The sequence below is a fragment of the Pygocentrus nattereri genome, chromosome 11, assembly GCF_015220715.1.
Source record: "Pygocentrus nattereri isolate fPygNat1 chromosome 11, fPygNat1.pri, whole genome shotgun sequence".
NCBI lineage: Eukaryota > Metazoa > Chordata > Actinopteri > Characiformes > Serrasalmidae > Pygocentrus > Pygocentrus nattereri.
Window position 1 is genome coordinate 36,033,802 of NC_051221.1, and position 26,766 is coordinate 36,060,567.

General features: G+C 41.1%; 2 protein-coding genes across 2 annotated transcripts; one reads left to right on the forward strand and one right to left on the reverse strand.

The window, feature by feature from the left end:
• Positions 1-211: 211 nt before the first annotated feature.
• Positions 212-15,358, forward strand: xpot (exportin, tRNA (nuclear export receptor for tRNAs)). Its single transcript, XM_017715708.2, has 25 exons — positions 212-475; positions 1,690-1,846; positions 3,930-4,012; positions 4,463-4,519; positions 5,055-5,124; positions 5,272-5,490; positions 5,632-5,816; positions 7,389-7,557; positions 7,647-7,883; positions 7,981-8,019; positions 8,117-8,179; positions 8,332-8,456; positions 8,584-8,728; positions 8,901-9,020; positions 9,113-9,207; positions 10,040-10,109; positions 10,200-10,438; positions 10,822-11,107; positions 11,680-11,869; positions 11,963-12,079; positions 12,507-12,622; positions 12,728-12,775; positions 13,053-13,124; positions 13,371-13,427; positions 13,543-15,358. The coding sequence occupies exons 2-25, from the start codon at positions 1,757-1,759 to the stop codon at positions 13,567-13,569; spliced, it is 2,919 nt and encodes a 972-aa protein (XP_017571197.1). The 5' UTR covers positions 212-475; positions 1,690-1,756; the 3' UTR covers positions 13,570-15,358.
• Positions 15,359-16,073: 715 nt separating this feature from the next.
• rtcb (RNA 2',3'-cyclic phosphate and 5'-OH ligase) lies at positions 16,074-26,547 on the reverse strand. The gene is made up of 12 exons (XM_017715710.2): positions 26,317-26,547; positions 25,179-25,257; positions 25,019-25,086; positions 24,790-24,889; positions 24,461-24,617; positions 22,988-23,144; positions 22,731-22,890; positions 20,845-21,020; positions 19,263-19,451; positions 18,712-18,822; positions 18,431-18,550; positions 16,074-16,539 (listed from the first exon to the last, which is right to left on the reverse strand). The coding sequence occupies exons 1-12, from the start codon at positions 26,407-26,409 to the stop codon at positions 16,432-16,434; spliced, it is 1,518 nt and encodes a 505-aa protein (XP_017571199.1). The 5' UTR covers positions 26,410-26,547; the 3' UTR covers positions 16,074-16,431.
• Between the last annotated feature and the right edge of the window lie 219 nt (positions 26,548-26,766).

The window sequence follows — 26,766 nt, forward strand, 5'->3', positions numbered from 1 at the left end:
CATCTCATTCGGTAAATTTCTCTAAAATGCAGCCTTTCACACCAAACCACTTTAAAGGACTTTACATGTTAACGACTTAATTGTGTAGAATTTGGGGAAAGTCGGTGGAGTTCCCCTTTAACACACCGTTTGGGGTCCCATTTCGTAAGAAAAGTTTGAAAAGCCCAGTGCTGTCATGCGTTGGGTGGACAAATCAAAGCCAGGCGTGAACTTTCGACCGTTTATATTTGAAGTATGTACGCAGTTTTTCCAGAGTAGCGGACTCAGTGAACTCCTCCGCCGCTGACTGGATGATGGCTGTGCCCCCGCTCATCAACTCCTTCCTGCTGTCGAGACCCACATGAGGAGCGCTTCCGTCCGGCCGCACCGACACGCCGCCCGCTGCTGCTGGATCATCGTTTCGTTTCGTTTCGTTTATCTGATACAGTCCAGCTCTGCCGAAGACCAGCAATGGAGCCCTGAAGCGAGCAGTAAGGTACATAAATAAACGCCCGTCTGGCGCTGTGTGATATTTAGCACCGAAGGCCGTCGGTCGGGAACTTTGTCTCAGCGCTTTTTAGTGGTAGCAGCTCGACTCGTGCTGAAGCTGAGCGGCCACTACCCTCCCTGCCTGTCTGCCTGCGAGACAGACAGAGAGTGAGCACACGCACCCCTCTCACCGTTACCAGCATTTTAACTACTCTACACGGACGTGCTCGTATAATGTGTTTTTAAAGATTAACAGGGCTGTTCTTTCTGCCTTTCCTGCCTCCCGCCATCGGACCCACAGCAGCTGTTGCCACGTTACTGAGAGCCGAAGCGCATGTGACGAGCTAGTCGGTTAGCGAGGTAGCTAAACCACCGCTAGCTAACTAACTCAGCCAGGGATCCGCTAACTCCCACCAGATCACCGCTTTCAGCTCGAAATGTTGGCTAATGCGAAGCTAATTGACAGACATGACTGTGAAGGGTGATACAGACTGGGCCAGCACTTTTCATCTCCGGTTTCGTGTGGCCGGCAGCTAGCTTTAGCTCGCTAACTCGACAGTAACGTTAGTCGGTGTGTGTGGACAAAATATTGTAGCCATGTTGCATCATGCCACAAAGAAGCGCAGGCAGCTGGACTAAACCGGACTCGCTGTTTGTGGCCTGTTCACTGGTCAGACCCGGACTGCACGGCTTGTGTTGAGTTTCAGTTGTTGTGTTGTGGCATTTGTGCTGATGTGGAGATTCGGCTTGGGCCTCTGTGTTTTCAATCACGCCCGTTAGTAAAGCAGGTGGTGTAACTGGTGTAATTGCCTTTCCCATTGAGCTAGTCGGGCTTTAAGGGCAGGTTTTCCAGACCCAGAGTAAATCTCAGATATAAATTTGATGAGACTTTTAATGGTGAAACACATTTGGCATTGCAGTTTAGTCCAAAACTGGGCTTAATCTGTGTTTAGGAAAGTGGCCATAAGTTACTTAGGGCATTGTTGGATGTTCTTTGGCAGTCTGTCATTCTTTAAATTGAACATCATGACTAATATTTAAAGTAAGATGTTGACTTGGGTTTCAGTAAACTTGAGTAAAGACACAGGCTATCAAGGTAATGTAGACAATGATGGTTGCTTTGTATAGCTAAATAGAAAACTTGGTGTACCTAGTCCACAACATCTCACTTTCGGTTCAGCAACGTTGTGATCTCTGTCTTTCTTTTGGTTTGTTTGGCAGATGTGTGAACCCTGCATTTGTGTAGAAGATTGGAGTGATCCTATAGTGGAAACAAGCTAACCCACACATGGCCTGCGAGTCGGCTTTACCTGCCATCATGGACGAGCAGGCCCTCATGGGGCTGAACCCCAACGCCGATGCATGCTACCGGCAAAGAGTAAGATACATGCACACACCCTTCTGTTAAGGACTTAGTCTGATTTATGCAAAAATCTCGTATGTCAGAAATTATTCTAAGGTCTGGCATCATATTCCCAGCAGTAACATGCACTACTTTCTGAAAATGATCCTGTGTTACTCATGTTATACGTAAGAACTGGTACTCAAGAAGCAGAACTTGGGAGAGTCAGAGGATTGTTCTCTGTTCTGTAAATGCTGATGAACTCCTCAGAAACACACGGTTATGCTTTTTAGTCTGAGCCCATTTAACAGAGCCAACCCTGTTTGTATATGGACACAAGTCATGCCAGCAGAGCTCTTTGAACAAGTGATGGTTGAAAATATTATCTCCTGTTCAGTGTCTGTCAGTTCATGAACCTGAATTTGTGGTAAGAATCTTGAGTGGAACGGATGAAAGACGGTGACAAAGAGGTTAAAGTTGTCAAAACTTCTTGGTTCATAATTCTTGCTTGGCTTGTTCTTTATTGACAGTAATGTACAAGCTGATAAGGAAAGGAGGGGGATGTTATGGGTAAATACCTATTAGGGTTTGTGCTGGCAGAAAACAGGGCACTTAGGAAGGTACTGAATTGATCTGTCTGTTTTTAGATTTTGTTTCTAAAGATGTTTGGTATGCTGTAATTTCATCAGCACACTCATCCTGTTTCCCCCACCTCAGTGCCTCAGTTATATTGATTTAAAAAAAAAACAAAACAAAAAAAAAAACATCAATTAAGTGATCCTTATTAGTCCCACAAACGGGGAAATTTCACCTCCTTATTTAACCCATCCATGAAGTGAAACACCACATACACTCTAGTGAGCGCGGACACTTGCCCGGAGCGGTGGGCAGCCCAATCTGCAGCGCCCGGGGAGCAGTTGGGGGTTAGGTGTCTTGCTCAAGGACACCTCAGTCATGTGCTGTCGGCTCTGGGGATAGAACCGGTGAACCTTCCGGTCACGAAGCTGGTTCCCTAACCTCCACCCCATGACTGCCCCTATTAGAGATGTTAGTCTGCCACAGTTGAACATATAATTGTGGCAGAAAGAGTTTTGCAAACATTTCAAAAGACAATCAGCTATTAAAGCCTGGAATTGCTATTAAAACCTGGATGAACGCATGGATCACAGAACATTTGAAATACTAGCCTGCAGTCAAGTGTTTGCTTATCACACTGGGCTTTTGCGCGGGTTTCGCGTGAGCTGAAAGTTTTCTAAATGCAAAGTGTTAGCTAATTTTGGACTGTGCAGTACTAGAATGATTAGCAAAATGTATCTGCTGATATTTTTTTATTTTTAAAGTGGAAATCCAAAAGGCTTAAACTTGCTTGGACTGTGCTTAAACTGTGCTACATGCTTGATTAATAAGCATTAATTAATCCAATTCATTAATAATGTTTTGTAAGTTATAGAAGAAATATTTTGAGTTTTCTCCTTTTTTTTTTATTTTATTTTTAATTGTCTTGCCTCTTATAAGGATTATTAAAGTGTGACGATATAGAACAGCAGGTACTGTGTACCGTGCTGTTTATTACATCTTGCCCTGAAGGTTGTCGGGGAAATTGAAAATTCTCCTGACAAATAAAGCCTTTGGCCGTTGTTCCACTGCTACATCTCATAATTAAAAAAGTAGAATGAAAACAAAGTTCAAAAGTGAGTTTAGGAGAAAAATGTGCAAAAACTGCTGGTTCTTGTGTATGTCTGACTTTACATGTTTAGCTGCTACATGCTACGTGTGTGGTTGGTTAGTGTAGTGGGTAACACCTTTGCCTTCTACACTGTAGACTGGGGTTTAATCCCCACCTGGGTAAAACACCCTACACTACACCAATAAGAGTCCTTGGGCAAGACTCCTAACACCACCTTCGCCTACCTGTGTAAAATGATCAAACTGTATGTTGCTCTGTGTAAGATGCCATAAATGTAATAAATGTACATGTTGCTGGATTACACAGCTTTCACAGTTGAAACATAACGTTCATTCTCAATCATATACCAGCCATGATTTGAAAACGAGCAGGTGTGCATAGGCAAGAAGTCTTTGTAGTAACAAATCTATATCTATGCCTTTTGTCCCGCAGGCACTGGCGTATTTTGAGCAGCTGAAGGAATCTCAGGATGGCTGGGAGGTTTGCGGTGAGGCTTTGGCTAAAGGAATCTACAGGTTTGCTCTACCAGTACTGGTGGTTTCCACAATTACAGTTGTGCTATGCGTAGTTGCATTATTATTAAAGTTCATTTATATTGTGTTGCATTTAAATCAAGCTACCTAATTAATCTTTTGAACGAAGGCCATATTATTTAATTATTAATGTAATTGATGGTGCCAGCTGTACATTCATCCATTGTAGCTACAGTGTTTCTGCTTCCTGTCTTTTCATTAGGAAGTGGCAGGAAGCAGTTAAAAAATATTGTCATTTGAATAGATGACTATGATTGGCTCATTGTTTTTAAGACATTCATTGTTATTGGTCAAATTTTTTTCCCCCACTGCATTTGGTTTATTCAAAAAGTCTGTCTTTTTTTATAGGCTCTGATGTTCAGTTAAGTGATGTTACTTTATGATGTGACTTTTGGTTGCGTTTTTCTTTTCTTTTCTTTTCTTATCCATCAGTGATGACCATGTGAAGTTCTTCTGTTTTCAAGTACTGGAGCATCAGATCAAATACAGGTACAACGAAGGAGATTTTTCTTCTTCTCATCATTGTGAATGTGTATGTTTGTGGAAATAATTCACTTCTGTTTAAAAGTTTGGAGTTGCTTGTCATAAACAATTTATATTATATACAGTTATAATTATTGAAATGAAATGTGGTGTATTCTGAATTTTATTATACTTGATTTTTTTGCTGTTACACCTTGCTCAATCATTTTAGTCTGTAGCTCTGTTCATAGTTCTTGACACATGTAAAATTACTTAATTATTTAATAACTAATTATCTGAAATCTCTGAAGTTGCACGGGACTTGAATATTTGAATAATTGTAAATACATTAATTACCACTGTAACCAAATTGGTTTTATGTCAAAGTGATTCAAAAATTTTTTTTACAGAAATTTTAGACTTTTGAACCATAGTGTGAGATCTTGACAGGAGAGAAAGTGATTTAAACATATCAACCAATGAACAGAACTGATATCATATGATCAGATACACACCAGTTTCAAAGTGAGGTCACAAACTTGTTGGAATCTGTGTCCGACAGGCACGGGAGCCTCACTGGAGCGCAGCAGCAGCTGATTAGAGAGACTCTGATGAAATGGCTGCAGTTGCAGGTGTGAACCTCACTCTTGCTATATATTTCTAGGCTCAGACTCTGATGTTCTTTTGTCAGCTGTGGGATTTTATTTTTGGAAGGAAGCGTTATGTGGAGGTGGGAGCCTGTGAGAGTGGTGCCGCTGAGTTCTTGTGTTTTTGTGCAGTTGATGAGCACGCAGTCAGAGAAACCCTTCATCAAGAACAAGGCTGCCCAAGTGTTTGCCCTGACCTTCATTATGGAGTACCTGACAGTGTGGCCCAAGTTCTTCTTTGACTTGCTCTCATTGGTGGGCCTGAGCCCTCATGGTCTTGACATCTACTTGCGCACTCTCATGGCCATTGATGCTGAGGTGGTGGACAGGGATATCTTGCATTCACCTGAGGTACGCTGGGCCAAAGGTCATGATGAACCTTTTGTTCTGTGAGGGTCGTCTTCTCAATAAACAATGTCCCTTCACCTATAACACTTACAGTTTTAGCAGAACCTTCATAACACTTCTAACACTTTATCTTCTGTTCTCCAGGAGACACGCAGGAACACACTGATTAAAGACAGTATGCGGGAGAACTGCATCCCGGCTCTGGTGGAGTCCTGGTACCAGATCTTGCAGACGTATCAGCAGAGCAATAGCGAGCTGACCTGCCAGTGTCTGGAGGTGGTAGGAGCGTACGTCTCCTGGATCGACCTGAACCTCATTGCCAATGACAGGTCAGAAAAGAGGGAAGCAGGACCAGCTGTTCTGTGTAGATGAGTTGCAGCTTAAAAGGCAGCTTCAGTAGTTCCATTGTCAAACAGGTCTCTCTGAGTTGGTCCTTGACTGAGAAGTTAATCTCGTCTTTTCCAGAATACTCTGGTCTGAGCAAAAAAAAATCAGTTTGCTTTTATTGGAATCAAAGTAGTGATTCAGCTGAGGCATCCTGGTTGATCTTTTATATACAACCCCAATTCCAATGAAGTTGGGACGTTGTGTAAAACATAAATAAAAACAGACTATGATGATTTGCAAATCCTTTTCAACCTATATTCAATTGAATACACTACAAAGACAAGATATTTAATGTTAAAACAGATAAACTTTGTTTTCTTTTCAAAATGAGTGAATATTTGCAAAAAACAAAGTTTATCCGTTTGATCTTTAAATATCTTGTCTTTGTAGTGTATTCAATTGAATATAGGTTGAAAAGAGATGGACCAGATGGATTTTTGAGGTGTGTAACTAATGTTAGTTGGCAATGTTGTGGTTTTGCAAACGGTTACTACGGTTGCTACTGCAAAGCTAACCACAAACATTAGCGAACGAGCCAAAACAATAGTGACCTTCTACGGAGGTATTACCCACCTGTTAAGCAGAAACAGTGACTCTTTACTTGTAATTTCTTTTCATGCCTTCAACAAAATCAGCTTCTTTTTCGCCAGTTTCTAGTTCAGATTTTTCTGTTTAACCTTAATTTGATCATTGAAATAACTGGAGCCTATACAAGTGACGCTGCTAACAGTACATGACCATTCTTCTGCTTCACGGATGGGTTTTAAAAGATACTGTAAAATGAAAAAAGCTGAAAGGGCTGACATAGGATTGCTTTTTTAGTTGTGCAGTTTGATGAAGGTCATAAAGCCAGTCCAGTGGAAGCTAAGATTAGTGCTCAGATGCTAATGTTCTCACAGAAACGAATCCTCAGAGCTTTGACAACAAACTGTGTCAGTTACAGCTCTATACTTCTACACAGCGAGTTTGCAGCATAATAGCAGCCAAATACAGTATGTTATGTGCTCCAGGAAAAATGTTTTACTGTAGTTAAATAAGTGTGACGAGGCTGAAGTTGCCTTCCTATTCATCATCATCATCTTATCTAGATTTTCCCATTGCATCTTAAGTGGTGTAGCAGTTACATTCTGTACCGATACAGTCAATCAATTATTCCATCTCTAGTTAAAAATACAGCTTGACGGAAGTCTTAAGCTTGTATGTTCTGAACTGCTGAGTCAACACGGTTCTCAGTCAGTGGCTCACTCTGAACGTTAACCACAGCAGCAAATAGTTCATACATTTCTCAGAGCTTACACTTTGAAGTGGCACTACATTTTTAGAATAGAAGAAACGGAGGGAAATAGCTTGCTTTAGTTTTTTTATGCCATCTGCATGTTCATGAAATTGTTTCTCTAGTGTTTGTTTAACTTGCCACAGATGATGAAATTACAGATAGTGCTTACGCTGACCATGTGATGTTTGTTCAGGTTAGACCTTGATTGTGTGTGTGTGTGTGTTTTATGTGTGTACAGGTTTGTGAATCTGTTATTGAGCCATATGTCAGTGGAGGAGCTGAGAGAGGAGGCCTGTGACTGTCTCTTTGAGATTGTAAATAAGGGTATGGACCCTGTGGACAAAACCAAACTTGTGGAGTCTCTCTCCCAAGTTCTGCAGTCTGCTGGGTTTTTCATTGTAGAGCAGGTACACTTCATTTTTCATGCACATATTCATGAAGCATGTTTCTGAGTAATGAATGGGTAACTATATTTTATTAACTGTGTGTCTGTCAGGAGGAGGATGTGGACTTCCTGGCAAAGTTCTCACGACTGGTGAATGGGATGGGCCAGGCTCTGGTGCTAAGCTGGACTAAACTCAGTAAGATGGGAGACGTGAAGGTTGCTGCAGAAACGCTGCGAGCACTGGAGGCCAAGGTTCCTCTGATGCTACAGTTGCTCATCCATGAGGACGATGATATTTCAGCTAACATAGTGGGATTCTGTTACGACTACCTGCACATACTTAAACAAGTACATGCTTTCTTCTCTCCCTCATTCAGATGCATACAGAATTGATGTATTTTTAGGTCATTTTCATTGCATACATGTTTTCTTGTTTTTTTCCCAGCTCCCTCTCCTTACTGATCAGCAGAAGAATAATGTTGAGGTACAGAAACACCACTGAGATCACCATTTGCCTTTCTAGCTCTCTGTTTACCCCACAGTGCCCGCTAAGGTTTTTTTTGTCTTTTTCTTTTGAACAGGCTGTCATGCTGGCTGTTATGAAAAAACTGACATATGACGATGAGTACAACTTTGAAAATGAGGTACTATTAATCTTCAATGTCATGGTTGTATTACCCTAACACATATTGTTAGGTAGGTTTATTAATAATTAAAGTGTACAAGTTGTTCATTAAAGTGTAGAAAGTGGTCATTATTTGTAATTTAACATTCATTCTGTCTATTTCTGTTGCAGGGTGAGGATGAGGCGATGTTTGTGGAGTATAGGAAGCAATTGAAGATGCTGCTGGATCGCCTGGCTCAGGTCTCCCCTGAACTCTTGCTAGAGTCCGTGCGCAGAGTCTTTACCAGTACCATGCAGTAAGGCCAAGCATACGCACTTATAAAATTATGTAATACTTGCAAAGAAATCATTTTACTGAAGATCTGCAGTTCAGCCATGCATAAAGCAGTAATGCTATAAACATTTAACCGTGTGCGTGTGCAGGAACTGGCAAACAGCACGATTCATGGAGGTGGAAGTAGCAATACGGCTGTTCTACATGATGGGGGAGGCACTGCCTGCATCACATGGTGCTCATTTTACAGGGGATGCCACCAAATCCAGCGCTCTACAGGACATGATGAGGACGGTAAAGAATGCCCACACTGTACTATACCTTTTTATACTGCACCAATGTTATAAAAAAAAAAAAAACTAACGATGGTGAAATGAGCTTTTAGATTTGTGTTATAGGAGGGTGTATTATAGAAAGAATCTTAGCAGAAAGTTATTTTAACAGGTTTGTATGTATGCCTGTATAGCTCATCTCCAGTGGAGTAAGTGAGTACCACCACACCTCGGTCACTCTGGAGTTTTTTGAGACTGTCGTACGCTACGACAAGTTTTTCATTGTGGAACCGCAGCACATTCCAAATGTCCTGGTGAGTTTTTAATTCCATGCCATTTGCAAACTACACAGAAATACTAACTTTGAGCTTGGCCAATAAAAAGTTGATTTGTATGTCCTGTACAGATGGCATTTCTAGACCATCGTGGTCTGAGACACAGCAGTCCAAAAGTGCGCAGTAGGGTGGCTTACCTTTTCTCCAGGTTCATCAAAACGCTACAGTAAGTTGGCCAACCAAACACCATCTAATTCACACCTTCTAGCAGAGCAGTTCTCACACTCTGGGGGTAGTAAGTGCAATGCCCCAGTCCCCTGTCCTCAGGTTTTTCATTTCACCTAACAAATGTGGGCCATCTCTTACCTCTTGTCCATTTTATTAGCATGCTCTGCGGCTGTGAAGGGGACATGGCCCCATACAGTGATGTAACCGATTACTTGTCAAGTAGGTTGATGAGAACCGCTGATCTAGAAAACTTGTAAGTTCTGGCAAAGTGGATGAAAGTGGAATGAATGACCGCTGTATTTGGTGAAAACTCTGATCAGGTGTAACATTATGACCCCGTCCTTGTTTCTACGTCATTGTCCATTTTATCAGCCCCACTTACTATATAGGTGCACAGACACAGCAGTGCTGCTGGAGTTTTTAAACACTGTCCACTTATTGTCCACATTATTAGACGCTCCTACCTTGTCAGTCCACCTTGTAGATGTAAGGTCAGAGACAACAGCTCATCTGCTGCTGCACAGTTTGTGTTGGTCACCCTCTAGTCCTTCATCAGTGGTCACAGGATGCTGTTGGCTGGATAATTTTGGTTGGTGGACTATACTCAGTCAAGCAGTGACACTGAGGTGTTTTAAAAACTCCAGCAGCACTGCTGCCACCACCTAAATAGTACCTGCTCTTTGAGGGTCCATGGGGGTCCTGACCACTGAAGAACACTGTAAAAGGGGGCGAACAAATGCAGAGAAATAGATGGACTGCAGTCTGTTATTGTAAAACTACACTGTGTGTGTGTGTAAGTAAATTTAAGGTTTATTTCTGTTTTTAAACAGTAAGCACATGAATGCCTACATTGAGGACATCCTGAGCCGAATACAGGACCTGCTGGAGTTGGCTCCTCCTGTAAGAGACACACCCCCAAAATACACCAAAGCAAAGATCCACAGAGTTGACCTGTCTTACTTAGACCCTCTCTCACTCTCTCATATTCAGGAAAATGGCTTTCTGGCACTGTTGAGCAACGATGACCAGCTATTTATGTTTGAGACGGCTGGTGTTCTGATTGTGAACGGAGAGTGTCCAGCGGACAGAAAACAGGCTCTGATGCGCAGTCTTCTCACCCCGCTGATGGAGGCTTTTCGCTTGCTCCTCGCCAAGCTGACTCAAGAGGCTGATGAGGAGAGACAGACGGCCCTTGCTGACTGTCTGAGCCATGCAGTGGGCTTTGCCAGGTACACACATTATGATCAACATACACACACACACACCACACACACACACACACATGCACAAACAAAACTGACAATGTGTGTGTTTCTACTGATGGTAAATGCTACAGAAGTAGATGCTGTCTGTGATTAACAGGAGAATAACTGAGCACATGCAACGCACAACACTCATCAGAATAATCTTTGTTTATATGTTCGGTATATGCCTCTAGGGAGGTCACACATTTAGCCCTAGAAGATGTAGTTTAAGTATTTGGACTGTGACGTTTGTTGTTTTGACTCCACAGCATGTGATATGTCAGTGTCTGGTTACTTTTGAGCTTCACTGTATATGGATTTCATTGTACTGACTCTTCTCTCCCTCACGCTCCATCTCTCCCTCTCAGCCGTACCAGTAAGGCATTCAGTAACAAGCAGACGGTGAAGCTGTGTGGCTGCTCTGAGGTGTATCTGGATTGCCTGCAGACCTTTCTGCCTGCTCTGAGTTGTCCAGTGCAGCGGGGCACTCTGCGCAGTGCTGTGCGTTCCTTTCTCCATCGCATGATCATCTGTTTAGAGGAGGAGGTGCTGCCCTTCATTCCAGCAGCATCTGAGCACATGTTGAAAGACTGTGAGCCAAAAGACCTGCAAGAGTTTATCCCCCTCATCAACCAGATCACAGCCAAGTTTAAGGTGTGCTGGAAGAGATTACTCAGTGAAAACATGATGATGTCTTTAGAGTGACTTTCCTGTATATGCATTTTTGGATAAAGTGGAATGGTGGTATTGATTGAATCTTTTTCATTTAGATTTATGGATAACGTAGGTCTGAAAAAATTACCTTTCAGTTGAATTTCGTGTGTGTGTGTGTGTGTGTGTGTGTGTGTGTGTGTGTGTACACACATACATACATACACACACACTGGATGCAAGGAGCCTGGACCAACGTAAGGTTACAGGAAATTCGCAGTATCACGATTTGCTTTTCTCAGCATATCATTGCTATCAGTACTTAAACTGAATACCTGTGTTTAATTACAAGAAGATCGTTTTAGTTTTTAGATTTAGTACAGTGCAGTAGTTAAATGCTGAATAAACATCTGAGTGTGTGTCTGTGTGTATATGCATATGTATTTTAAGACCATGTCATGGTGTTATGTCTTGGTTGTCACCTCATAGCCAACCAAAAGCCATAGTCACTGAGTTACCTACTGCTGTAAGTTAGGCTAATCAGTTGTTCTCTATGTCTGTGTCTCTACCTCTAGAGCCAGGTATCTCCCTTCCTGCAGCAAGTGTTTATGCCGTTGGTTCTGGCAATTTTTGAGGTGTTATCTCGGCCTGCAGAAGACAACGACCAGACTGCAGCCCTTGAGAATCAGATGCTGAGAAGGAGTTACTTTAGCTTCATCCAGACCGTTGCCAGCAGTGGCATGAATGAAGTCATGGCCAACCAAGGTGAGAAGACGCACATAGTGAAACGTTATCGTAGAAATCTTTATGTTGCAAATGCAAATTTATTTTCATTAACTTTAATTATTTTTATGCCAGGTGCAGAAAATATTGAGCGTGTGCTGTTCACAATCATCCAGGGAGCGGTTGACTTTCCTGACCCTGTTGCCCAGAAGACCTGTTTCATCATCCTCTCTAAACTAGTGGAGCTATGGGGTACTTGGAAAACTCAGAATTTATTCCTGATCTTGTCAAGTCAAATGAGGTTGAGGCTACCTTAAACACTAGTGAAACACTAGTTTGTAGGCTTAGCTTCATAGATTTACTTCTATATAGACCTGTGAATATGGTGGAATTAATGATTGTCCATACATGAATGTGAAAAAACTGGATCACCTTGCTTGGTTGCTGCTAAGCTGTATCAGTTATGAGGGGAGAAAGTAACTAATTTAACTGCCTCCTTAAACATAGCCTTACGTTGTTTTTTTGGTACTAAAATTGGTGCTTTCAAATGGGATTTCGCATACATATGCATTTCAGTTTACTAATGGAAAGAATTGTGGGAAAAAATAAGGTCACGGTCCTAATTAAAGGTTATGACTGACTTTTTTTTTTTTTTTTTTTTTTTTTTTAATTCGCTCAGGTGGTAAAGACGGTTTGGTTGGGTTTCCAGACTTTATCTATAAACACATTGTCCCAGCCTGCTTCCTGGCCCCTCTCAAACCGACCTTTGACCTTTCAGATGCCCAGACTGTCCTGGTAAGTCTTTTTAGGCCTTCTGTAGTAAACTGGTGTCACACCCAAATAGAAAATTGGCTACTCTGCTACTTTGCTTAAATTGCATTGCAAACTCTTGCATTTCAGACCTTATCTGAGTGTACACTGACGCTGAAAATTATTCATCTCAAGAGGGTGAGTCTAGTTCTTTTTCCCTGGCTTAGTAGTATAGTGAAGCCAGTAGTGTTGAGTGATCAGACTGATAAATGCTTTATGAATGGATACAGACCTTACAGAAGTTTACAAGTAATTGGATATTTGCCTGTTGACATTACAAATATTAACAAAAAAAAAGTATGTATGTGTACACACACACACACACACACACACACACACACACACACACACACACACACACCCTTTCATTTTTTTGAGATTCTAACAGCATTTGTCTCCACCCCCCCACCTCCAGGGTCTGGAGTTTGTTCAGTTCTTGCAGCAGGAGTACTTGCCCTCTCTACAAGTCTCACCTGAAATCACACAGGTACTTGACCAGGGGGATATTTCACATGGCAAGATTTCTTAATTTAGCCAGATAATCTAAGCCTGAAGTCAAGGTTGTCTAATAGGTAAAGGGCTGAGGGACATTCCTATTCCTATCTTCATCTTTGGGTTTAAGTTATCTGTGTAACAAGAGATGCTGTTTGCTTTCGTTTGTAAGAACACATGTATTGTCTTTGAATGGATATAATTCGTTCTGATCTCTCTGCTGTTTGTATCTTCTATTCAGGAACTGTGTCAAGTGCTACAACAACCAGATACCAAGGTTCTGAAAAACTACATGAAGGTATTTCCAACTAATAACATTTGTTCTGTAACTTCTTGTTGTCTCTTCAGACTTCTTAAATATTCATCTGAACTTCAATTGTTTACTCCATCTCTCTCTCTCTCCCTCCCTTTAGGCATTCTTTCAGCGAGCCAAACTGTAAAAAAAACTGGAAGTTAAAGGGTTACAGAAACTCCAGTCCAAGGGGACGACAGTTGTCAGTGCCACTTACAGTACAACATAAAGACAGAGTTTAGCATAGGCTGCTTTTGCACTTAAAGAGAGAAGCTTAACCACACCCATCCCTGGTGTAAGGGAAATGGTGCCGTAACGGGACTCTCGCGAGGATGAGCTATCACAACGGTGACCACAGCCCTCCAGTGACCTAGGCCCAGTCAGAGTCGTGCTCTTCATGTGGATTTAACCTCCTGGTGTTGGGAAGGATGCCCATGATCAGCCAACGTGACTGGGCAGAATGCTAGTGGGAGACTGGAAGGGGTTTTGATCGAAGAGAAATGTCTGTCCCAACTTCACCCTTTCCTACCGAAACGAGGAACAAAAAAAGAAAAATTGGCACTTGAAAATATGAAACTATCTCAGTAATATTTTGTATTTGTAAGAGAGTGTTTTCTTGGTTTAAACAATCTGTAGGGAGTTTAAAAAAAACTAGAATTTAAAGATATGAAGATATTTTTGATTGAGTGGTTGAAACGAGGTTTCTCTAATGAGTTGGAGCAGAAGAAGGGCTGGTTTGAGACAATTTTATTTAATGACTGATTTGATTTTTCCTTTTATGTTGTAGAAGGGAAGTATTTAGGTTTTACTTTGAGTTTATTGGGAGGAATATGAAAGTGCTCTTGATCCTGGCCTGGGTCCTGGGTCTGAAACATTTTGTCCCATTCTTGTCAGATGTGAACAGTTAAATGATCAGAATCTGCTTCTCTTTCTGATTTGTAAAATAAATATTTTTTTTTGTTGATGGCATGTTAAATGCAGTATAACCCACTTAAACTGTACAGTCCCTCACTGCGCTGTCTTAAAGCAGTTAGACATCACTTGCCAGCGAAACACTAAACGAATAGCAAACCTGATGAAAAGATCAAGGGAAATGACAATATGTAGACATCAAAAGACATTTTAACATCCATTTGAAGCTCTCATTCCTACGAATTATGCAAAGTCAGCCTTTTCTGCTCCTACATTCTGGCAAAAATCTGCATTTGTACATTACTGCCAGTCTGAGGGCTCAGCTAGTGTCTCTGTGGCTGTGATGTTTCAGTGTTGGCCAGCAGGGCTGTTTAGTACTGTAGAGGAACAGTTTTATGACACAGACTGCATGTTAGAATTGCACAAATTTAGGCTGTTCTGGCTAAAATTAAGAAAAATAAAACCTGTTTAAAACTTTAATAATAATGGGCAGGATTAGACGTTGTATGAGCAGATGGTGTTGAAGCACGTGGTAAATTACTTTTATAAAAGCTTCAGTTCAATGAAGCTTGATTTTAAAACATGCAGTTTGCAATGATCTGGGAGGCTTAATGTTGGCCTTGTGTCTCGAAAACTATCAAATCCTGTCTTTGCAAACCCAAACTGTAACATGACGTTGAGTTGCATAGGAAAAAACAGGTGGGTCGGGGCAGGATCATTATAAATCTGAATGGTTCTAGAAGGCAGAGGTGACCATCTTCGGATGAGGGTTAGGACGGAATCTTTGCCCCTTCTAATGAGTACATATTGGTCCGTAATGCAGGCCATGTAATACATACAAAACTGGTTTGATTTGATTCCTGGGTTCTGCTCAAAATGTCTCAAAGAATAAAGTTTTATGCTCTTTTTCATATTCCTCGGTTTTTCTATGAATCACTGCTAGTGGTCTCAAGTCATACTAAAGCATTGTATCACATGCTGGATTGTTGGATTTAAATAAAGCAAACATCTGGTCTTCTCCTGAACATCCTGCAGTACATGAACCAAGGTAATTAACAGGAAATACAGTACTTCATATTTCCACCTTAGCAGTACAATTCTGTGAATATTCTCAGTATTCTTGTAAAATTGTAAACAAGGCTTTGCAGCGTTTTTCACACTCTGAGCTGTGTATTACTGTATATTTATATCAGTTGTTTTGCTGTATGATGTGTGAAGCAAAATGAGTCAAGCTCACACAAGACTATTCAGGTCTGTTTCTGCTGTTTGTTCACGTAGACTCACAGTTCTAGTATAATACTGCACATCACACTGTCTGGGTTAAGTCTTGGTCTGGGTTAAGTCTTTAGGCGTCATGCTGTCTCCTACAGTATATCCTGCACAGCTTGTCAACAAATGAATGTTTTGACAACAGCAGCACACCTTTCCCATGTATTTACCAGCACTTCTGGAAGAACACCGCTAAATCATCTCACATCCTGTATCCAACAACACTCACCCAGCCCTCAGCAGCAGCCCAATCTTAAAGCAATGAAGAGAGTTATGCCAAATTGATGAAAAAGAGATACAAGATTTCATTATATTTCAGGCTGACATATCTTTGTCAATACTTATTTTTGATATCCCTTTCACATTCTTGTCAATCTTTTTGTCATGGACCAATAAAGTATCTAATATAATCTCTAGTTAATGGATTCACTCATTATGCATCAAAATCCTGAGTGTCTGTATACAATAAAGTAGCACAGCAATCGTTCATTTATTGCTGCTTTCACTTTAATTTATTATTTCCCAACAAACTGCACCTTTAATACCACAAACAAAAGTGTATTAGTCACACAGACCTCATAATAGTAAAGCCTTTAGGTAAACAAAATATTCATCTTTTCCTCATCTTCTGAGCTTTGTTTTTCTGTGCAGTGTTAGGCACACATGTTGAAAGGCCAGTCCCAATAAACGGTGCAGAAGCCCCAAGGCAGGAGTTGCTCCTTCTGAAGTGCTTGGCATGATGAGGCCTTGTCTCTGCAGTTTCTGATGATGGCTCATGTGAGCGTTTTCTGGGTTTAACCCTGTAGTGATGTGCATGAAGCATCTATGTTTATCCCTTAATGACAGCAATGGGTCGGAGTTTGATGGCTTTCTTGCTGATGCCTGCGTCGTGGCACGTGTTGACCACATCTGTCACATTTTTGTAGGACTCCGGAGCCTGAGAGGAACAAGAAAATGTTAATTTTTCTAATAATGGTGTGAAAGACACAGTGGTGGACAAAGTACACAAATCATGTACTTGAGTCAAAGTAGAGACACCCAAGGTAAAATATCACTCCAGTAAAAGTAGAAGTCCTTACTCTAGACCTCAACTTGAGTAAAAGTACAAAAGTATTTGCCTTCAAATGTACTTAAGTATAAAGTAAAAGTACTAAAAGAGTAATTCTGGCTCTGATGTCCTGTTATCATTTTTATAACCAGACTGGCTTCATGAACTCATTTCAGGTGAAAGTCCTCCAGCGTCTCTCTTGGTAAACCAGTCTTTTAATAGAACGTCATTAATTAGTGACGCTGACGTCTATTAAAATGATCATAAGCACAAAACACTGAAGGTAAACAGTTTCCAATCAGGGAGAACCGAGTGGCTCTAAAAGCCTTTTTACAAGCAAGCAAAATTTCAGTTTAAGATTACTTTGTAAATTAGTTAAGTTTAATAAAAACTTGCTTTAAACTCAGGATCACAAATAAGTTTTCCTTTATTGTGTTGCAGATGTAGGTCTCTGTTCATAAACAGACTAGCTGAAACTAATTTACTATAAAATGAAAGTGTTTGTATGAATTCAGAAAAAAAGAAACGCGCCAGTCACGACTGCATATGTGCACATATTTCTATATTGTGGTCTATTTACACAAAGTTAGGTTAGTTCATCATTTAGGTGACGGATGTGCTCCCAGAGTTTTACGCTGCTGCACTGACGTTGAACCGTGTGCTGCACTGGGTCGGTATGACCAACAGGTCACACAAACCAAAAGAAACGACAGATTTTTCATAATGTAGTGGAGTAAAAAGTGAGATATTTGACTTTGAAATGTAGTGGAGTGAAAGTAAAAAGTCACCCAAAATGGAAATACTTAAGTACAGATACACGAAAAAACTACTTAAGTACAGATACACGAAAAAACTACTTAAGTACAGTAACGAATTACATTTACTTAGTTACTGTCCGCCACTGGAAAGACAACACAGACGTATAAATGCAAGATGCCCTTTTTAAAAGGAACAAAGTTTACGTTTAGCTTTTACAGCCAAACCAATCAAAGAAATTGTGCAAATCAAGCAATTGTGTCTTCCGCAAAGATGACACGTCCTTTTATTACAATTAAACTGATCTCATCTAAGGCTTCTAAATGTAACTCCTGCAGCATTAAACCCAAACTCAAACAAAACCTGATTCATGCATTGTAGAAGACACATACATTATACAGCCAAAAGTATGCAGACACCTATTTAAGCTTGTTAAACGTCCCATTCCAAAACAACTAGTTTTAATATGGCCATTATAACCTTTGTGGCTATAAGAGCCTTGACTCTCATGGGAAGGCTTTCCAAAAGACCCTGAAATGAGGCTTTCTAAAAGACTCTGAAACATGTGTTGCAATTTCTGCCCATTCAGTCAAAAGAGCATTTGTCAGGTCAGACACTGATGTTGGACAAGAAGTCCAGGACTGACAATGTTCCAGTTCATACCAAAGGTGTTCAATGGGGTTGATGTCAGGGCTCTGAGCAGGCCACTGGAATTCCTGTAACTGTCTAAAATGCATTTGTGTGCTGTAGCATTAACATTATCCTTCACTGCAACCAAGGGGCCTAACCCAGACCCTAAAAGACAGCCAAAGACCATTATGCCTCCTCCACCAAACTTTACTGTTAGCACTATGCATTCCAGTAGATCGCGTTCTCCTGATATCCACCAAACCCAGATTCATCCATCAGACTGCCAGATAATGAAGCGTGATTAATCACTCCAGAGTGAATAATTTAGCAGGGGTGTCCACATTCCTTTGACCATATAACGTATGTGGGCTTTTGTTGTCATTCTCTTGCTCACCTCCTCCATGACAAGCTTGGGTGAAGCTACTCTGATGGCAATGCCCATGTCTGCTAGTTTATCCAAAACGTCCTGGAAGTCCAGATTCCTACGGGATTTCGCTCGGGACAGTGCTCGACCCTGAAGTTGAAAAATGCACACTTACATTCACATCTTTTTAAGAAGTGAGTCTTCTTAAGCTGCTTTAAGTTCTGCTTGGTTCATTAAATGCTGCTGAATAACATAACAAAAAATGTGAAAAACTAGTCCATAGGTGACGAGGCCACCAGCTCTTTACTCACAGCGCCATGGCAGGTGGTACCAAACGTCTCCGTCATCCCCTGTTCGGTGCCTGTCAGCACATAGCTGCAGGTGCCCATTGTGCCACCAATGAGCACAGGCTGACCAGTGAGCTAGAGAGCAAGAGAAAGAGTTGCAATTTATTCATTCCAGCCTAATCAGATTTACACTGTAGCCACAATACAGTGATTCTATCTGATCTAACTGAAAATAGAGTAAGCATATGTAACACTGTCTACCACTGCAGGAATGACTGTATGCCATTTCCATAGACCATGGCTCCCCTTCAATGTGCCGCACTGCCTGATCTTAAGTCTGGGTGAAGATATCAGTTTTATTTTTGGCCATTATTTTGGCAATACAAAAAAAAATCTTAATCAAAAAAGTCATCAACCATTTTTGACAGGGTGAAAGGTGTAAACGTGGATGACTTGATTATAGATCATAAAGCCGTACTAGAAATCTAGCACTAAGTAGTAAAAAATACCACACTTTAATATAACAATTGTACTAAGAGAACAAGTTCATACTGCAGACTTCAGGACTGCGATACCTGGTAGTCGACAGCGATGAGGGGGTGGTGAGGGGGGAAAGCTCTTGTGGAGCCTTTGCGATGCACCAGCAGTGTCTTCTGTTTACCATCCACCATGTGCTCCTCCACTTTAGCAATGTTATGGGACACATCATAAATCACATGCATATCCAGATCATCTGGTGTAGTGCTGAATACTTTGGAGAATGCCTGAAAAAGACATAGTATGAACACAGTAATCAGCATCAGCCACAGTACAACAGACTAATAACTAGTAATAATAATGCACCAAACTATTCTTGGGTTTATTCTGTAACCTTTAAGCTCACAGACGACCAATTTCTGACTACAGTATGCAAGTGTTGTATGTCTATGGAATCTGCAGAACCTAAACCAGTTGGAGGCATCATTTACATATCCCTGGGATGCAGTATAACATAAAGGTTAATGATAGTCATGAAACAAACAAAAGAAACTACAAATTCAATTCCAAAAAAGCTGAGAATGTGACATGCTAATCAAAAACATAAAACGTGAAGTTTATCCATTGCAGAGCCTGGCTTTCAGACTTTTAGCAACACCAGTAACAATCTGAGTTTTCCTTAAACTCGCTTTGGCACAGACAGCACAAAGTCCATTATTTACAGTCTGAAAGGTGGGCTCATCGAACCACAATACATGTTCCCACTGTGCATCAGTCCATTTCAGCTGAGCTCGAGTCCAGCTACACAGCTGATGCACGGCATCCACCATGTATAATACAATCCTAACTTGCATATATTGATGCATCAATAGATGGTATTTATTGGAAAAGGTTTTTTCAAAGTATTCCTAAGCCTGTGAGATGTCTGTCACAAAAACATGTTCTGAATCTTTTGATGTTATTATGCACTGTAAGAGGGGGAAAATACCCCATCTGTAATCCCTGGCTGATGAATACTTTTTTAACTGTAAAATCTTTTGCCATTGTCAACCCCAGGAAAAGTCTTGCTGTAGAGTGAATGCACAGGCAACAGGGGTGGCAAGTCCATATTCTCACAGTATTCTCTGAACAAAACTCCAATGAAGAAAAAGATGAACATGTTGTTCTGCAAAATGAACATGCTGGTGTGGACCGCTGACGGGTGCTGGCTGTTCGCAAACTTGCTCAAACAGTGCAGTTGTACGATGATATCTTCATAATGCATGCAGTCACGTTTTTGCAAAACATTTTTTATTTTGGGTCTCATCCAAACCCCAGTGCTACCAGATATACTACCCTGCTCAACCAGTAAGCATTTACTGGACATCCAGAATGGGCAATATGGTAAAAACATTGTTACAATACCCAATATGAATCACAACAGTTTCTTTTTCTGAGACTTAAGTTGGAACAGACAAAATAGCACCTGTAATGCCACAAATATTAATAATAAAAATAATATTATTGTTTTTATTAGTAGTAGTGGCACTACAGGTTCTATTTTGTCTGTTCCAACTTAAGTGTGAGAATAAGATTATTAGCAAGTTTGAGCAAGTTTATTATTGTTGTTGTTGTAATAATTACGTAGGGTGTGACGGACGAGACACAGCCTGTGTAAAGTGAATGAAGTGTTAAGCTCACCTGGCGTGTGAGGAAGGTCATGGATGAGCGGTTGACCCATGCATAGTTGCCTGCAGCAGCCATGCCCTTCAGATAGTCCTGACCTTCAGGGGAAGTGATGTGAGCGCAAGCAAGCTGACGATCATTTACCACGATGTTATCTCGCTTCATTGCCTTTTCCATAGCAACCAAAGCATCTACACAAAACCACAAAGAGAGCAATGCTTAGACACCCTTCCTGCCCTCAAAACACACACATGCAGTTCAGCTCGAAAGTTGTGAACCCTTAATCACTAGAGAAATTTCTGCATAAGTTTGACTTAAAAAGAGAAGAGATCTTTATTGACGTCATAATAATAGATTTAGAGAACCCATTTAAATAAATAACAAAAGCAATTATATAACTTTTCATTAAGTAACTGAACGAAGTTGGCAAAAGTATTCATACGTCTAGAATGATAGTTCGGTACAGGTGATAAATAAGGTCAAGAGGTCCAATTAATAGGTTGACAACAAGGTGTGAGTGTGGCTGACCGTACCCTTCTCCATCAAAGTCTCGTCTTTAGCACACACATTCGTTAGTGTTATGTTTTGCAAAAAAAAAAACTGCATAAAGAACGTCATCCCAACTGTGAAACATGGTGGTAGCAGTATCACGGTTTGGGGCTGGTTAAAGCAAAAAAAAAAAATAGCTTTTTTTTGCTGAATCAAAGTTCTGACCTTAATCCAGTATAAATGCTGTGACCAGACCTACAACATGTTCATGGAGGAAAGCCCTCCAACACTGAAGAACTACAGCAGGTCTGCAAGGAAGAAGGGGCCATGATTCCTCCAAGCCAATATGCAGGGCTGATTTTATGAGCCATTCAGGTGAAGTCTCTGCAGGTCACACTAGTCACTAAAAGCAGAGGTTCACATACTTTTGTCTTTAAATAAATTTACCGTTGGGCCACTTTGTTCAATAAATGAATGGAAAACTACATAATTGTTTGTGTTTGTGCTTGTCTTTTTATCTATCGTTACAACTTAAATGAAGATCTGATCACATTTACAAAGAAATTCAAGAAAATTCTATTTAGTTCACAAAACCCAGCACCTCTGCATCTGTTGCCACAGCTCTACAGAATACACCTGCTATTTTGTGAGCTAGGCGAAAAAGAATGAAAAAGCTTTAAGTTAAGCTCATGTTGCTGAGTGTCTGTTAGGTGGAGTTCTGAACCTAAAGGGTGCATCATCAACAAAATATGCAGCACTTTGAACCTGGGCTTGGTGATAAAACTGTGTACCTTTGCCATACATCTCACTTTATGTTCTTTTGTAACGATCTAATTTAAATTCTAGTGAGATTGTCTTTGCATCATTTTTAATTTACACCAAGTGCGTGCTGTCTGTGATGATGTTTTTAGCACAGTTAACACCAATTAATGGCAATTTAACATAAATTTAGTACAAAACATAGTAGTAACTCATGTCACTTGCAATTTACACCCAGTTTCCTCCACCCAGCCAACTTTGTAGCACTGTGTGATGGGGCCACAACAAAATTAGGAGGGCAGAGAAAAGGAAAAAAAAGAATCTGTGAAAAATCCAAAAGAAAAAAGGGAAAAAAAGAAGGGAGCTAATCATTTAAAAGGTAAATATTACACAGACATAAAATATGAGCCTCCGTGTCACAGGACAGCTTTAACGCCTAAATGCGTGAGTGTTTTCTCAAACTTGGGTTGTTAGTGACCTGGCATTTAATTTTGTGCTTTGATATATTTACCATCTGCCATCATGCTGAAATTGATGATAAAAATGATTAAACATGTTTAGTTGTATTTGGAAAAAATGGTTTACGTAAAGAGGAACGTGGTCATCAGTTGCTAACGTGTTACAATGCAATTAAGGTTTAAGAGAGCACCCACCTGTTGCTACCTGGTGTCCCAGACCACGACTGCCACTGTGAATCATCACACACACTTGGCCCTTGTGATCAATGCCCATCTTCTTGGCTGCATAGTCATTGTAGATCTCATCTACCACCTGGATCTCAGCATAGTGATTACCTGCACCCAGTGTCCCTAACTGCAGCACAACCAGAAACACAGTCAGCACAAGTAGAGCCCAGAGCCCAAGAACAGCAGCTTCATGTGTCATGTATTTAGCCAACCCAGTTGTGTACCTGTGGCAGTCCTCGCTTCTTGGCCTTAGAGGAGACCTTGTTTGGGTCAGCCTGCAACATCCTGCCATATTCCTCACAGTGCTCTTTATCCTCTGCCCAGGCGTAGCCCTCCCGCAGAGACCAGTCCACCCCCATCTCAAGGGCTTCCTCCAAATCTCTATATAAATATATACAGTATTCACTTCAGTACCAAACAAACATTCTCCTTACTGTGTCATTCAACAATTTAATCTATCAATTTTTCTAAATCTCTGTAGAATTCAACCATTAAAATATAAAAAGTCATTTACAGTGGTATAACATGAACTGTGCCATTTCAGAGAAACCTTTTTTAAAGAGCAGAGGTAATAGGAACAAGATGTTAGAAGCATTTACTCCCTCTAAAAGCAAGATCACAATGTTATTATATGGAATGGTTACCCATTTGTGGCTTCATGTCATATTTTTTTTACATTAGTTTTTATGTAAGTGTTTGGCCTAAAATGGCCAGAGTGATGCATACAAAGTGTTTTGAGGCAAAATAGCACATAAAAAAAATGTATCTACCACCATTTTACAATGATCAACATTGAATGGTTATAACATTGGCATTGCATGGTTTCTCTACAATACACCATTCCAATTATACCTAGAAATGTAATACATGTAAAAATTGTAATAACATTTTATATTAATATACTACATTTTTAAATGATGTAATTAGAGAATCACTTTTTTTATCTTTGCATTTACAATGATATAGGCTGACACTGTCTAACGCTATAGGGGCGGTCGTGGGCTGGAGGTTAGGGAACCAGCACTGTGACCGGAAGGTCGCCCTCGGCTGACAGTCCATGACTGAAGTGCCCTTGAGCAAGGCACCTGACCCCTAATTGCTCCCTGGGCGCCGCGGATAGGGTTGCCCACTGCTCCAGGCAAGTGTGCTCACTAGCTCCGAGTGTGTGTTCACTAGTGTACATGCATGTGGGTGTTTCACTGCACGGCTGGGTTAAATGTGGAGGTCTGAACCCACAGTGTGCAAACACAGTTAGCAAAATGGTTCTAAATTCTATGTTACAAAACATGACAAGTGGCAATTTCTGATCTACCTTGAGGAACTAAAAACCTACATGTTAACCTGTTGTGCTAACTCATCAAATCTGAGACAAGAAACAGGGTATAAACATTTTTAAGACTTTAATCTCTCTTTTTACATTAGGGAACTAGCTTTGTGACCAGAAGGTCACCGGTTCAATCCCCTGAACCGACAGTACCTAAGGCGCCTAACCCCCAATTGCTCCCTGGCCGCTGTGGATTGGGCTGCCCACCGCTCTGACTAAGTGTGCTCACTGCCCCCTAGTGTGTATGTGGTGTTTCACTACACAGACGGGTTAAACATGGAGGTGAAATTTTCCCATTGTGGAACTAATAAAGGTCTCTTAATCTTTATTGTCTTGGCTTGTAAAGCATATAAATGGGGTGGTTATTATTTACTTGGCATTCATTGGAATGACGCCTTTGGATCCCACTCCTACAGGGATGTGGTCAAACAGTGCCTGAGCCAACTGCTCCTTCACTGGCTGCACATCTCCCTCATCCAGGTTAGTCCTTAGTAGACGCACACCACAGTTAATGTCAAAACCAACACCACCTGCACAGAGAAAGCACAATGTTAGCCACTTCTCTCAGTTCATACTGTCACAAGATGATTGAGTATTTGGCTTGAGTACTTATTTTCATCTGTCTACTCTAATATTTATCACTGCATTCCTGAAATGATGTGAACGCTTTTCCTTTCCATAAATGATCTGGGTTCCACTTACCTGGTGAGACAACCGCTGTGGGGTCACTCATGTCAAAAGCAGCCATGTTTCCAATTGCAAAGCCATATCCAGAGTGAACATCAGGAAGGCCCACAGATCTCTATGACAGATACAGGTAAGTACATAACATGAAATCACCATTGGCGGCATCCGCCAAAAACCTCACCTCGTTTAGCCAAAACCCTAAGAAGTAACGTAGTAACGTATCTAGAATAAATCATACGCTTACGTGCACAATTCCTGGCAGGGCTGCCACATTTCCAATTTGCTTCATAGCAGGCAAAAACCCTCCAAAGCCTATGAACACAAAACATTAGCTGAACATCATATTTACTGCCTCACCCCACTCAGAGGGTTGTTTTCATGGATGAATGCTGAAATGACTGTACCTCCTCCACGACATGCATTTCGCAGCTCCTCAAACATCAACTTCTCCAGAGAATCGTTGACATAGAACACACCCTCCACCTACGGAATTCAGCACACATAACATATAAGAGAGGGCGCAGTAACCCTGTACTAACGTGACCAACAGTCCATGGATCACTGAACGGGAATTACACAGATTTTACCAAATTTCTTCAGCATGGACTCGTCGAGATGTAAACAGAGCCATTCATAGTGCTCTGAGGTGAAATGGTTCAACGTACAGACATTTACTGAGTCACACTTCTAAAAAATGTCCCTTTGTTTTGAATCTGTTGGTGTTTTTCTGTGAAATGCAGGACTCTAAAGAGAGGCCTTCATATAGCCAAACCAGACAACAAATCCGCTGTTAGATACTGCTTTACTCTGCTTAACGCAGCATATTTTATAACAGCTATCATATTGGAAAACCTGTTCAAGAAGAGAACACATGTAGTTAATCCCCTAATTTGTTATGTCACTGCTCTGCACTGTTATGACGGCTAAAGGCAGCCTCTAATCAGCTTCCCTCCTCTCCCTGATTGAGGGAGAAGGCTTCCTCCTCCTCCTTTAATGGGAGCCACACACCCACAGTTAACAGCCTTCACAGTGTTTTCACTTGGAGTTTCAGAAGACTTCATCGTGTGACTCTGAACAGACGGGTGGTGATATCCTCTCCAGTGCGCTCTGCCACAGCAGCATTAGGCACCAGCGCCCTCGCAGACAAGCTGACTACGTGGCTTTATGGCACCATAACTAAAAATGGCCCAACCGAACCGGAGAAACGCGCGGGGCCTACAGTTAACGACCGGGTCTGATGGAAAGAACATGCCAGAACCATCCCTGCTTAAATAGTCAGCTGGTTAACCTAGCTATTTAGCTAATACAATACCTGGTTTAAATGGCACCACTCAGTGCTGAACCGGTTCTTTTTCACCAGCTCCTTCTCCGTTCCACCTTAAGTGGTGCAGCGGTTACCTTCAGCCGCCTGAGACTTCAGAATGAAAGTGCCCGCACTAACGTATTTAAGGTGGAACGGAGAGATTCGAATAAGAAGCCGGCTTCAGCGTCGGTGTTTCTCCGTAAACAGACCCACGTTTCTGCGCAGAGCGGCTCGGTTACCTGCATGTTTGGGACGAAGCCCTTCTTGATTCGCCAGCAGGTCTTGTTTATCTTATCGAGAAACTGTAACTCGTCGTTGTACGACCGACTCATTCTGACAGATATTCAGCGTTTCAGACTATTACTGGAAGATTCAGCCAGCGCCTGTGTCTGAGGGAGAAGGCAGAGAGAGTGGGCTACTCCTCTTCTCTTCATTCACTGACTTCTGAGCGAAGTGAACTCCGCCATTTGGGCATACCGCCCCCTGCAGCTCTGACGGGGATCTGTAGGTGTAGCGCAATTATTGGTAGACATATACGCACACACACACATATATATATATATATATATATATATATATATATATATATATATATATATATATATATATATATATATATATATATATATATATATATATAATATAATTTGTGTGTAATTTTTTTTACCTTTTTAATCAGAAAACAACTG